General features: G+C 39.7%; 2 protein-coding genes across 17 annotated transcripts in view; one reads left to right on the forward strand and one right to left on the reverse strand.

Annotated features, from left to right (window-relative positions):
• Positions 1–15,013, forward strand: part of ZNF71 (zinc finger protein 71) — a 204,484-nt gene that overhangs the window by 180,866 nt on the left and 8,605 nt on the right. For all 7 annotated transcript variants that reach the window (XR_008622183.2, XR_010110942.1, XR_008622184.2 and 4 more), the window contains one exon: positions 13,922–14,073. The gene's annotated coding sequence lies outside the window, so the exon portion shown is untranslated. The remainder of the gene's footprint in view (positions 1–13,921; positions 14,074–15,013) is intronic.
• The window catches only part of LOC100987733 (paternally-expressed gene 3 protein), a 69,853-nt gene that overhangs the window by 5,268 nt on the left and 49,572 nt on the right, over positions 1–15,013 (reverse strand). For all 10 annotated transcript variants that reach the window (XM_057300738.2, XM_057300735.2, XM_057300736.2 and 7 more), the window contains 3 exons: positions 13,866–13,945; positions 5,961–6,129; positions 3,377–3,472 (listed from right to left, as the gene is read on the reverse strand). In XM_057300738.2, coding sequence (XP_057156721.1) covers positions 3,377–3,472; positions 5,961–6,129; positions 13,866–13,945 — 345 coding nt within the window. The remainder of the gene's footprint in view (positions 1–3,376; positions 3,473–5,960; positions 6,130–13,865; positions 13,946–15,013) is intronic.

Raw genomic sequence — 15,013 nt, forward strand, 5'->3', positions numbered from 1 at the left:
GCTTGAACCCGGGAGGTGGAGGTTGCAGTGAGCAGAGATCGCACCACTGCACTGCAGCCTGGATGACAGAGTGAGACTCTGTCTCAAAAAAAAAAAAAAAAAAAAAAGGAAAAGACAGTAAGCAAGGAAGAGTGAGGAAGAAACAGAAAAAATATCATCTAGGCGGATGGCGTGTCAAAAAGATGCCACAATTGTACAGAGTAGAATGAGCAGAAATCAGAGAAAGAGCTGGGGTTGGGGTTTGTCAGCATTTTCCAAACCATGTTTGGCAGATCGCTAATATTCTCAAAAACAAATAGCTGTTACCATGAAGGGGGCTCCACTGTCAAGTTAATTTGGGAAATGTTGTATGACACAAATCAAGCAGGTTTCATTCCTGTAGGATTCAGAACTTTTAATATGCACCTTGAACCCTAAAGAGGGAAGGTACAGAATGTGGCATTTCTTAAAGTGATCTTGCTATGAAACATTTTTTTTAGAACATCTATTACTGTGGTTCTTCAGGACTACTGAGGAAACACTGGAGCAAACAGGTCAACAACCTCTTGTTCAGAATTAAACAAAGATTCTCCTTTCTTAGCTTTGAATCTCTTGTTTTACCCCAATCTACACTGCCAACCAATCCTCTTTAATTCAATATTTATTAAATGCCTGTTTTGTGCAAGGCATTATCTAACCAGATGGGTCAGAGGTCTGTAAAAGGGACTCTAATCAGACTGTAAGTGACGACAGGAGCAGAGATGGGGGAACTGACTCCACTTAGGAACAGGAAATGATTAGTGGAGGGGACAGCATTTGGCGTCAGTAAACGGGGAAGGGGGGCGAGTTTATATAAAACAGCCTGAGTTAAGCTATAGAACTGTGAAAATATACAGTCCTGGGGAGCTAGAAACACAGGATCTTAGTTGCAAGATCTGTAGATGAGGCTGGGATGCAAATTTCAGGCCAGAATGGGAGGAACTTCAGTGTTTTGCTAAAAGTTTGAATTTTATCTTGACGGAGGTAAGAAGCTGATAAAAAATCTGTGCTTTATAAAGGCAACTCTCTGGTTGGAAAAATACTGAAGCCAAGGAAGTCAAGTATAAGACTGTGGTTTGGAAGAGAGGTGATGAACACAGTGGTTGCATCCTGGCAGACACTTGAAGTATGTGAACAGAGTACAGGTAAAACAGCAGAGCCAGAACATGGCTTAGGAAGTCATCAGGAAAAGAGGGATAGCTGGGCCCATCACAATGGATTGACTCTTTTAGGAAGTGGTCTTTGAAGAGAACACTCAAGAATGGAAGAGTAAGAGAACACCTAGTCCTCACTGGCTCTTCTGTTTTCCTTACCCTGCTGTATATCCAATATTTCAGCATGTTCTGTCAGTTCTCCTTTCAGGGAATACCTCCAACCTGACCCCTCTACAACCACAGCCTCAGCCTCCATCATCTTTAGCCTGGTGGACTTCAATGGCCTCTTGAACTGGTTTCTCTGGCTTTTCCTCTTAAAGCCCGTTCTCCATAGGACAGCCAGATGGATCTTTCTAGAATAGCACTGCCCAGTAGAACTCCCAGTGATGATGGAAATGGTCTACATTTTTGCTGTCCAGCACAGTAGCCATTAGCCACATGTTGCTATCAAATACTTGCAATGTGGCTTGTGTGACTGAGGAACTAAATTTTTAATTTTATGTAATTCTTACTAGTGTAAATGTAAGTAGCCACATGTGCCTACTGTCTAGCATATTGGACAGCAAAGTTCTAAAATATCAATAACACTACTTCATGCCCCTGCTCAAAACTTCCCACCATCTTTGCATCTCACTTATAATAAAATTCTTCAACATATTCCTAAGCGGGCTGGCCCTTGACTATCTCTGTGATCTCATCTTCTATCTTCCACTTAACTCAGACCATATTGCCCTTCTTACTGTTTTTGGAACACCCAAGCTCATTCCAATCTCAGGGCCCTTGCACTTGCTGTTCGCTCTGCCTGTAACACTCTTCCTCAAGATTTCTACATTGGTCAGCCCCCCATCTCATTCAAGTCTTCCACAGTGAGGCCTTCTCTGACTATTCCATCTCAAGCAACCTCCCATATCTCATTCTCTATCCACTTTACGCTCCGTTATTATTTGTCTATTTTTTAAAACTACTGCCCCCATTAGAATGCAAGCTCTATGAAGGAAGAGATTTGTCTGTCTTATTCATTATTGTATCCACAGATACTAGGACAGTATCTGGCCCACCACAGAAGCCTGATAAATATCTATGAGATGACTGAATAATGAAGAAACCAGAGTAGGGAAAGAAAAGAAGACAATGAAAGAAACAGAGAGGAGTCTTCCTGGTAACTTCTTGAATTTTGTTTGGACATCCACTTTTCCACTCACACAGACAAACGTGGAGGAGGGCTGTGTCAATCAGCACTGTACTGGACACAGCTGCTAGTTCAGGAAAGGGATATAACCCGATATGGAACAATGAAAAATCAGGAGAGCTGGAAAAGATGCTTCCTCTCTCTTGAGAATGCTTCTTGGACACACCAGCTCTTTCTTGCTCCTTTTTTGTACAGGAACAAAAAAATGCATCTAGGATTTATTGTCAGAGTCGAAGGCAGAGTAGAAGGAGAAAATGAAACTAGGTCTTCGATGACTTCACTGGGTCCCTGAATACAGCCCAGCTGATCAGTATTATAGGCTAATAATCCCTCTATGACTTTAGCCAGTTTGGGTGTGGGTTTTCCGTTAACTACAACTGAAGGACAACAGTGATCCAGCTGCTGCACATGGTGACCCAATTCAAAGAAGGGGATTTCATGAAGATGGTAAGCGTTATTAGACTGTAGCCATAGAGTTTGGAGGAGGTGAAGTCTATGGTTCCAGAACTATAAGGATGCTAGTGGGAACCTTTTGTGGAAGTTTCAGAAAAGAGCGTATATGTGTGTCTGAGTTGGCAGAAGTAGGGGGATGGAAACCAGAGGGTGGGGATTAAGAAGAAAAGGGAAGGGAGCGTCTAGGTGTCAACAAGTCTGAGGAGCTGATGTGAGGGAAAGTGGGAGGGCAGTGAGAAAGACAAGTGGTATCAGGCCAGGATTTTTTGTTTGTCTCAGTTAAAGAGGAGAGATCTATGATTTTTAGCTGCAAGGAGAAAGGCATGAGTGAATGGAAGGGCTGGAACACAAGGGTAAAAGGACACTGGCCTCCCTGGAGCTAAGCAGGAGAGGAACTCATGTTGCATGAAGAGATGGGCTTCAGAAAGGAGATGAAGGGGAGTACTGAGGAAAAGAGCACCTACCAGACTTCTCCTGGCCCAGGGGACTTTGAGGAAAGCTCTCTGACTAGCATTTACTGGTTCCCCCCTCCTACACCCCAGGCTTCCCCCTCACTACTCACCTGGACAAATCACTGTATGTCTGCTGTCTGTCTCCATTGCATGTGATTCCTCCTCTTCCAGGCGTGAGATAACATCAGGTTTAGAGAATTGGTGCCCTGTTGGAGAGGAAGATTCAGAACTCAGGGTTTCAGTAACTCCCAACCTTAGGTCCCAAAGACTCTGGAATAATAAGGAAGGAACAAACTCTCGCAGGAGTAAAATGAAGCCTGTTTCCAGCCTATAGAGATTTTACCCCCTAAGGGACATCTAAAATGTATGGAGATATCTTTGGTTGTCATAACTGTGGGAGCAGAGGGAGGGGTTCCTAGTGTCTAGTATGGCTGGAGGCAGGGACACTGCTCAACATTCTGCAAGACAGCCCCACAACCCGGGACGATCTGGTTCCATGTCAAGAGTGCCAAGGTTGAACAACCCTGCTATGAAGACTAAAAAGGGGGCATGAGGGCAGTGTGCTGAGCTCTACACTTCAGCACCAAGAATCTGACATAGCTGCTCAAAAAGTCAACATTATCGTTCTTTTCCCTCCTGGGATAACGTCCACTGCCCCTTTGTCTTGAAGTGCTGCTCCTCCCCCTCCCTTAGTTCCTTGTTTCCCAAACTTCTATCATTTGCATACCAAATTATTATCCATTTGTTTACTGTCTGACTCCACTCAAATGTAACATCCATGAGAAGGGGAAATGTCATCTATTTTGTAACCAAAATGCCTATACCAGGCCTTGTATGTCTGAATTCACTGACGAGTTAATGAATGACCCTTGCATTTTGGCATTTCTATGTGCCATTTATAGTCCTATTCAGTATTTAATGTTTTTCTTTAGATCACCTTTCTTTTTAACTTAGATATGCTTATTTTCTTTTTTCTTTTTTTTTTTGAGACAGAGTCTCACTCTGTCTCCCAGGCTAGAGTGCAGTGGCACGATCTTGGCTTACTGCAGCCTCTGCCTCCCAGATGCAAGTGATTCTTCTGCCTCAGCCTCCTGAGTAGCTGGGAATACAGGCGCCCGCCACCACACCCAGCTAATTTTTCGTATTTTTAGTAGAGACGGGGTTTCACCATGTTGGCCAGGCTGGTCTCAAACTCCTGACCTCAAATGAACCACCTGCCTCAGCCTCCCAAAGTGCTGGGATTACAGGCGTGAGCCACTGCGCCTGGCCAATACGCTTATTTTCAATGGAAGCTTTATATCAACCCTATAAATGGAAACCAATGTCACTCACACACACACACAAAAATGGAAGGTAACATCATGATAAATATAACAGAAACTAAGGTTATTGAGTGCTAGCTAGCTTCTGTTGCCTATCTAACATTCAGGGTTTGATGTCTACTCTCTCTTTACTAAAATAGAAGAATAACAAGATAGACATGCTAACACCAAACTGATATTCTCTACTTGATACCATCAGAAGGCTTAAAGGAAAATTGAAGAACTTCTTTTTCACCAACAGATTGAAGGATTATGTCATGCTGTCCATGTACTGCCTAAAATAATCTTCTATTTAGCCCACTGTACTCATTCCACACTTAGGAAGACAATGTCCCAGGTGATATATAAGATCTCTATTAACACAAAACCTTCAGTGTTAAAGAAGCCAAGGGCTCACAAGATAGAAATGCTCCAGGTCACTGCATGAGAGCTGGAATGATACAATTAATTTATTTCCTCTATTTTGATACTATTCCCTCTATTTTAAGTCATAAAATGTGGTAAGCTAGAGAAGAGTGTAAAATATGCTGGAAAATGTACTTCCTTGTAACCGATAAGAACCAGAGTTAAACATATGCATCCCTGTGCTAGGTTTGGGGTAGGATGTGTGTTTTCCCACTAGGTGTCTGACTTCACCAAGTTACTGCCAGTGGAACAGTGTTTGTTTTGGATTCTGTTTTTCAGGAGACCTCAAGCCCCCAAAAAAGCCACTGAAAAAGGAGCTTGGCACTGGCAACGTAAACTTTTCACTTTTCACTTTCAACTTTACCTGTGAGAACAGGTAAAACAATTTTGCCTCCGCATGTAAAGAGAGATTGGCAATCTCTGATTCTTCAAACTCAAGCCAGTAGAAGTCTTTGGAGCTCCTGGAATTTTTAGCAATTCCTTCGCTCATTCAGTAAACATCATTTTGAGCCTTCCATTGTGCTGAGAACTGGTGGAGCAAACCCCTGTCTGGTAGCACATCAGAGTTTAAAAGAGCAGATTCTGGAGTCTGCTTGGGGTTAAATCCCAGCTTTCGACAAGTACTTTAGCCTTTCAATGACTCAGGTTCCTTAACGTTAAAAATGTCAATAATAACAACAACAATAAGTATACCTCCCCCTCACAGGCCTAGTGTGAGGATTAAAGGAGTTGAAATATGCTAAACACTTACTTACACAAGTGCCTGACACATATGTCGTGCTCAAGAAATGTTAGCTATTTTATAATTAACAGTGAATTTGATATTCAAATATTAAAATATTGCCTCTGACCTGGGTTGAGACTCACTGACATGGTGAACCACCATTACTGATGAGAGGACACGAAGGAGTTGAGAGCTACTGCCCTAGTGGGAAGAAACCAAGTCCTGTGGAGAAGGCATACTTACCCAGGGAGACCAGGTTCCGGTAATTCTCCAGCATCACCTCCCTGTAGAGGTTTCTCTGAGCAGCACTAAGGGAGCTAAGTTCCTCTGGGCTGAAGTCCACAAGCACATCCTCGAAGGTCACCAACTCCTCAAACACCAGAAATGTTCCTAAGTGTTTGAAGTCCAGGAACTATCCCAGAGAGAGGAGAAGGGACGTGATTAGAGAGGACTGAACATGATGCAGGCATTCAGACCAGCAGAGAGCTTCCACGTGCTCTAATCCAGAGCCACAGGCACCTGGCATTGCATCTTTCTTTGTCTTATCGAGTCTGAGAGAAGTGGGAACATTACTGAAACAGTTCCTATTGCTAATTACTACAGATTTGGGTTGAGGGGGAAATATCCTTTTAAGCCACTTTATAAAGACAGAATGCAAGCATGCAAATACTTAAAAGCTCAGCAGTATACCTCAGCCTCAGGAATCAGAGTCCTGGCTCTGGTTCTTTGTGAGTTTGGGTAGGTTAAGCCTCAGGGTCCCACCTGTAAAACAAAGTGCTCATAACATGAAGAAATATTCAATCTTGTTAATAAACAAGGAGATGAAAATCAAAATGACAAAATACCATTTTATACCCATTCAATTAAGTATTGGGTAAAAATTAAGTAATTGAGTGAAAATTAAGAAGTGGGACAATACCAACTATTATATAAAACATGGATCCACTGGAGATGCTAAGGGAAATGTAAATTAGAAAACCACTTTTGATCCAGAAATTCTTTTTTTAATTTTTAAAAATTTTTGTGGGTACATAGTACTTGTATATACTTACGGGGTACATGAGATGCTTTGATATAGGCAGGCAATGTGGAATAAGCACATCGTGGGGAATGGGGTATCCATCCCCTTAGGCATTTATCCTTTGAGTTACAAAGGATAATAAAGAGTTACACTCTTTATTTTAAAATGTACAATTAAGTTATTATTGACTATAGACTCCCTATTGTGCTATCAATAGTAGGTCTTATTCATTCTTTCTACTTTTTTTTGTACTCACTAACCATCTCCACCTCCCTCCAGCCCCCCAACTACCCTTCCCAGCCTCTGAGAACCACCCTTCTAATCTCTATTTGACCCCAAAATTCTATTCCTAGGTATATTTACTCATGTGTACTTAAAGACATGGATGGGCATGTTTACTATAGCATGTTTGGAACATCCAAAATCTGGAAATAACCCAAACATTCATTAACAGTAGAAGAGATAAATATAGTATAGCCATACAATGAAATAGTATTCTAGCAATAGAAATCAATTAACTACAGTTATATACAACAATCTTAGTAGCCTAAGGTTGAATTTAAAAGGCAGATACCATATACCCAAAGGAAAATAAGCTGTCCTACCAAAAAGACACATGCACTCATATGTTCATCACAGCACTGTTCACAGAAGCAAAGACATGGAATCAACCCAAGTGCCCATCTACAGTGAACTGGATAAAGAAAATGAGGTGTGTATACACCATTGAATACTATGCAGCCAAAAAAAGAACAAAATCGTGTCCTCTGCAGCAACCGGAATGCAACCGGAAACCTCAGATGCAACGGGAAACCATTATCCTAAGCGAACTAACGCAGAAACAGAAAACCAAATACCACGTGTTCTCACTTATTAGTGGGAGCTAAACACTGGGTATACATGGTCATTAAAATGGGACAACAGACACTAGGGAATACAAGAGGAGGCAGGGAGGGAGGAGAATAAGGGTTGGAAAAGGCCATTTATTGGGTACTATGCTTACTATCTGAGGTGACATACTCATTCATGCTCCAAATCTTAGCATTGTGCAATACACCTTTGTAACAAACCTGCACATGTGTGCCCTGATTCTAAAATAAAAATGAAAAAAAAAGATAGACTGACCTCTTCAAATCTAACATTATCCTGAGGCAATAGGATACTTACCTTCCTTAGCAAATCTGAATATAGAAAATTGTAACACGTGTAAGAAAATGCATAGGATCTCCCCACTCAAATATGCTAATCCAATAAGTCTTTATAAACAGTTAATGACAAAAATTGAAAATTAAAACTTACTAGCCATTTTGCTCAAAATGTTGTAGCAGTTAATGATCTTTCTGTTTGTTTCCAGTCATACTTTGGCAATAAAAAAAATGATTCAAAACCAAAGGTACATTGTTGTTAGGCTGAGGTCTTAACCTGGCAATCACGGATTCTTAAGGCTGAGCTTTGTAGTGCATGTGCACCTTTCTGGAAGATAAAAATTCCGTTTCTCAAAGGAGTCTGTGACTCAAAATATTTAGCATAGAAAGCAATCTCAGTTTTTCATAACCTTTTTTCTTGTGCTTTATTTTACTTAATACAGTTAATATGCTACAATACCTTGAATATAATGGATAATCAATATTATTATATTAAAAAAAGATTGTTAAAAGAGAAATGTTACCTGATTCAGTATAAGAAAATTGAATTTAGTTGTAGAAAAGGTATCTATTTCAAGTAAGAATCACTGTATGGTAGGTCATGATTTCTCAGTCACAGTGTCATATTTAAACGATGGTGGTCATGTGGTAGTCAGAGCATTTTTAAGACTGCTATCTTACTGTTCCCAAATGTTTTCCTACTGTAAACTGTCCATTGACCCTCCTTTCTTTTTTCCATCTCATCCTCTGTAACTATTAGAGAAAATCATGGGAACAAACCTATACTGGAATAAGGAGTTTTGAGTTCTGCTATTAGCTAGTTGTAAGGTATGGGTTAATTAATCTTTGATTCTCATTGTCTCATCTTTAAAATAAAGAGATCCATTACATTATCTCTAAAGTCATTTACACTCTAAAATTTTATAATAAAACACATAAAATCCCTTGATACTATAAAAATAAAAAGGCAGATACCAGAACATTACATAAGACTCTGATATCCATTTTATTAATATACATCTTTTGTGTTTTAAGTGAAACTTTCTAAAACTTTTTATGCAAATCAACAAACACTGGATTAAATTAGGGATCATATACTGGCTGCCCAGCTCCTTCAGATGGGTTTATTTGGCTCACATGGTCCTTCTATTCTTTTTTAAAAATTTGTATTAGCTGCCAATACAAAAAAAAAATTAGGAAATGTCATTATTAACTGGTTTTGTGGCTTCTGATTAAAAGCATTAGAAAATCTGGGGACTGGGTCCACATTCTCACATGGCACCATCAGCAAAAGCTGAGTCACAGCTGCCCCTATATATGGGACAGGCACTCCCCCTGTTTCTCATAATCCACCCAGACCAATTCCTTATTTATATTCCCTTGGTAGTCCCTCCGGGGCATCTTCGCTTGGAATCCCTGGCACAGACAAGGTAGGGACAGAGGGCTACTCTCAGGAGCAGATATTCTAGAACAGTGTTTCTCAACCTTTTTTCCTTATCTCACTCCCCCCACCCCAGTAATCTTTATACGTCATTTTTTCTAATCACAACCCCCATGAATTTTTTTCTGGTTCTAAAGAAAGCAGAGTATATTAATTTCATTATTGTCTTTTAGGTTTCTAAAACATGACTTAACAAGAACACTGGAGAACATTTTTGAAACAAAAAATCAGAAAACCTCATAACAGTATCATGTCCCTATAAGAGCTGCCATTTGTTAAAGGCCTACAATAAGCCACACCCTTTGTGTGGGTAGAAGGGGTTGTCTTCATTTACACTATTTTCATTTTTGCAAAGTACATTCCAGCCCTTGACATGGATATACTTTTTCAAACAATTATAAATTAGCATTGATTCACATACACAGGTATTGGATGCTTCCAATTTTAAGGTGCACACAAATCACCTGGGGATCTTGTTAAACACAGATTCTAATTCAGTTGGTGGAAGTGGGGCCACAGATGCTGTATGTCTATTTTTTTAAATAACAGCTTTATTGAGATTTAATTTACGTATTATAAAAGTCACCTATTTAAAGTATACAATTTAATGGGTTTTTAAGCATATTCACAGAGTTGTGCAACCATCACCCCAATAAATTTCAGAACATTTCATCGCCCCAAAAGAAACCCTGCACCTTCTAGCAGTCACTCTCCATTTCCCTCCAACATCTTCCCACGCCCTACCCCAAGCCCTAAGCAACCACTAACATACTTTATGTCTCCATGGATTTGCTGATTCTGGATATTTCATAAAAATGGAATCGCACGGTACCCCATACATTTTAATATCGCAAATATACTGTGTATGTACTGTATGTATGTCTGTGCTGTACACATAAGAAGAATAGTATGTGTTCACCCTCAAGAACCAATTTTCTTCCCCTTGAAGGCAATATCCTCCTTAAGAATGCGTGTTCTAGGACACGATTTTCAAGGAAAAGGCCCTTTTCAATTGCTCTGTGACTTTTTGGCACCCCCATATGGTTCTAAGAACACTTTTTTCCCTCAAACAGAGCCTGACACCGGTAGACATTGGTGAATAAACAAACAGATGATGACACTACCAGAATCATTTGTATAATCTTGTACAACGTGAAAAAAGTTTTATGTTTGATGATTTCATTAAACTATTATTCATTATTTTGGAGGAAATACATGGTAGGACATAACTACCTTTCCTTTTTTTAAAATTCTGGACTATTCTAGCCTATCCATGCTTCCCAGTGGACCCCATTGTCTCAAATCCCCAAATCCAAAAATTTAGTTGAAATAGGACGGCCAGATAAAATTCAGCATGCCCAGTTAAATTTGAATTTCAGTAAGTTTTAAGGGGCTGAGTTTTTTTAAATCTTTGACAATTTCATTCATGGATAATGTGTTGGGTGGGAAGAGCACTGGGCTGGCAGTTCAGAGACCTGGGTTCAAGTACTGTACTGTTTTATTGTTTTTTGTTTTGTTTTGTTTTTCTTGTTTGTTTTTTGAGATAGAGTCTCACTCTGTTGCCCAGGCTGCAGTGCAGTGGTGCAATCTCAGCTCCCTGCAACCTCCACCTCCTGGGTTCAAGCAATTCTCGTGCCTCAGCCTCCCAAGTAGCTGGGATTACAGGTGTGTGTCACCACGCCCAGCTCATTTTTGTATTTTTAGTAGAGATGCGGTTTCGCATGTTGGCCAGGCTGGTCTTCAACTCCTGACCTAAGGTGATCCGCCTGCCTTGGCCTCCCAAAGTGCTGGGGTTACAGGTATGAGCCACTGCACCCGGTCTGTACTGTTATTTAATTTCATTGGACAAGACAGGTAACATCTCTGATCTGGACCTTGATCTATAAATGGTCATTGTACTTTTTGTATCATAGGGTTTTGTGAAGAATAAATTTTGTTATGTGTCTATTAAAAATCTTTTTTGGTTTTGTTTTTGTTTTTTGAGATGGAGTCTCACTCTCACTCAGGCTGGAGTGCAGCGACATGATCTTGGCTCACTGCAACCTCTGCCTCCCAGGTTCAAGTGAGTCTCCCACCTCAGCCTCCCAAGTAGCTGGGATTACAGGCATGTGCCACCACGCCCAGCTAATTTTTGTATTTTTAGTAGAGACGGGGTTTCACCATGTTGGTCAGGCTGGTCTCGAACTCCTGACCTCAAGTGATCCTCCCACCTTGGGAGGGATATTGGCCTGAAATTTTCTTTTTTTGTTGTCTCTGCCAGGTTTTGCTATCAGGATGATGCTGGCCTCATAAAATGAGCCTCTTTTTCTATTGTTGGGAATAGTTTCAGAAGGAATGGTACAAGCTCCTCTTTGTACCTCTGGTAGAATTCGGCTGTCAATCTGTCTGGTCCTGGGTTTTTTTTTTTTTTTGGTTGGTAGGCTATTAATTACTGCCTCAATTTCAGAACTTGTTATTGGTCTATTCAGGGATTCGACTTCTTCCTGGTTTAGTCTTGGGAGGGTGTATGTGTCCAGGAATTTATCCATTTCTTCTAGATTTTCTAGTTTATTTGCATAGAGGTGTTTATAGTATTCTCTCATGGTAGTTTGTATTTCTGTGGGATCAGTGGTGATATCTCTTTATCATTTTTTGTTGTGTCTATTTGATTCTTCTCTCCTTTCTTCTTTATTAGTCTGGTAAGCAGTCTATCTGTTTTGCTGATCTTTTCAAAAAACCAGCTCCTGGAGTCATTGATTTTTTTTGAAGGGTTTTTTTTTTTTGTCTGTATCTCCTTCAGTTCTGCTCTGATCTTAGTTATTTCTTGTCTTCTGTTAACTTTTGAATTTGTTTGCTCTTGCTTCTCTAGTTATTTTAATTGTGATGTTAGGGCGTCAATTTTAGATCTTTCCTGCTTTCTCCTGTGGGCATTTAGTGCTATAAATTTCCCTGTAAACACTGCTTTAGCTGTGTCCCAGAGATTCTGGTACGTTGTGTCTTTGTTCTCATTGGTTTCAAAGAATTTATTTATTTCTGCCTTAATTTCGTTATTTACTGAGTCATTCGGGAGCAGGTTGTTCAGTTTCCATATAATCGTGCGGTTTTGAGTGAGTTTCTTAATCCTGAGTTCTAAATTCTTTTCCTTAAGAATGTTGATATTGACCTCCACTCTCTTCTGGCTTGTAGGGTTTCTGCAGAGAGATCTGCTGTTAGTCTGATGGGCTTCCCTTTGTGGGTAACCCGACCTTTCTCTCTGACTGCACTTAACATTTTTTCCTTCATTTTAACCTTGGTGAATCTGATGATTATATGTGTCTTGGAGTTGCTCTTCTCGAGGAGTATTTTTGTGGTGGTCTCTGTTATTTCCTGAATTTGCATGTTGGCCTGTCTTGCTAGGTTGGGGAAGTTCTCCTGGATAATATCCTGAAGAGTGTTTTCCAACTTGTTTTATTCTCCCCGTCACTTTCAGGTACACCAATCAAACGTAGGTTTTGGTCTTTTCACATAGTCCCATATTTCTTGGAGGCTTTGTTCATTTCTTTTCATTCTTTTCTCTCTAATCTTGTTTTCATGCTTTATTTCATTAAATTGATCTCCAGTCTCTGATATCCTTTATTCTGCTTGATCGATTCGCTATTGATACTTATGTATGCTTCATGAAGTTCTCGTGCTGTGTTTTTCAGCTCCATCAGGTCATTTATGTTCGTCTCTAAACTGGTTATTCTAGTTAGCAATTCCTCTAACCTTTTTTCAAGGTTCTTAGTTTCCTTGCATTGGGTTAAAACATGCTCCTTTAGCTTGGAAGAGTTTGGATAAACAACAGTTTTTTACATAAGTATGTCTTAAATATGAAACATTGCATCCTTATGCAAAAAATTGTCTATCTGAAATTCAAACTTCATAGTTATGCTAAAAATTTATTTATACTTATGCTAAAAATTTATTTGTAGTTTATCTAAAATTCAAATTTAATTTGGATGTTGTGTATATTTACTTGCTAAATCTGGCCAGCCGAAGTTGGAGTAACTGCACTACCTTAGGCAGCAATAACTAAGTGGTTATGAATGTGGACTCTAAAGCCAGACTGCCTGGGTTCATATCTCAATCGTATTATTTAACAGCTGTGTTACCCTTCAGCATATTATTTAGTCTTTCTGCCTCCACTCCCTCATATATAAAAAGGGGAACAATAATAATGCAAACCACATAAGGGTTTTTCTGAATAAAATAGAATACTAAAAAAAAAGTAAACAATTAATTCAAAAGACAGAAAAAAAGGAAAAATATTAAATATATAGTATGTGGGATGGTGATAAGTACAACAGAGAAAAGTAAAGCACGGAAGGAGGATAAAAGAGTCAGAAGGATTTTTCTTGGAGAAATAAGAAAAAAAAGAATCATAAGCAAATGTCAGATTAGTCAGAAAAAAGGCTCAGTAAAGTGATATTTATATAAAAACTTAATGGAAATGAGGATGTGGTTTAATTAAATAAGGAAGTCCACAAATTAGGAAGATAAGATCCCCATATTTGATAACCGTGTCAGAGGAAAGCCTGACTCACCTGGGACCCAGCAGATGGCAGATTGTCTAACATCTCTGTGTTCCTCTTTTCTGCAGGGACAGAGTCCTGAGCAAGGAAACCTAGAAGGCAGAGAGGAATAACCATGGAATTGAGTCCTGTCTGGTAGCACTGACAGACACAGTGGCCAGCCACCCTCATGCCACCCTGTCCTGCCATGGGAAGGAACAGCAGCTCTAGAGTTCCTATGGTGAGAAAGTCAGATATCATTTCTCAACTCAAAATAACAAGTTCCAAAAGAGAGCTCTGGTTATTTCCCAGCTCTAAATGCTTCAATGGCTCCCACTGCCTTCCAAATAAAGTGAAAGTTCCCTCCATATCAGTCATTTCGGGCCTCGCTGTCCAGTCAAGATCACCACAGAACCTCTGTTTCTCAACTGTAAAGCAGAAATAATGACAATACCTATACAGTAGTCCCCACTTATCTGAGGTTTTGTTTTCTGCAGTTTCAGTTACCCATGGTCAATTGGGGGTCAAAAATATTTAATGGAAAATTCCGGAAATAAATAATTCATATGTTATAAATTGTGTGCCATTCTGGTGATGAAATCTCACACTTTCCTGCTCTGTCCCACCTGGGACATGAATCATCCCTTTGTCCAGTGTGTCCACTCTGTATACACTACCCCTTAGTCACTTATTAGCTGTCTTGGTCATCAGATCAACTGTCACAGTATCACAGTGCTTGTGTTCATGTAGACCTTATTTTACTTAATAATGCCCCCAAAGCACATGAGTAGTGATGCTAACCTACTGTTATAATTGTTCCATTTTATAACTAGTTGTTAATATCATACTGTGCCTAATTAATAAACTTCGTCACAGGTATGTATGTAGAGGAAAAGACATAGTATATATAGGGTTTGATAATATCCACACTTTCAAGTGTGTTAGAATGTATGCCCCTCAGATAAGGGGAGTATACTATACCTCTAAGGGCTCTTGTGAGAATTAAACATTACATATGTAAGGCACACAGTAGGTATTTTTTTGGTAAATGGCAGCTCTTATGATTAAGCCTTTCCTACATATTTTTCACTCGTTGATCTAAAAGACAACCACCCCTTTCCCTCCAGGAGCCTTAACCTTGATGGCCTTCCTTGCCTATAAATTCTCTTTTCTGGGTAAAC

This window comes from Pan paniscus, chromosome 20 (assembly GCF_029289425.2).
Source record: "Pan paniscus chromosome 20, NHGRI_mPanPan1-v2.0_pri, whole genome shotgun sequence".
In the NCBI taxonomy this organism is placed as follows: domain Eukaryota; kingdom Metazoa; phylum Chordata; class Mammalia; order Primates; family Hominidae; genus Pan; species Pan paniscus.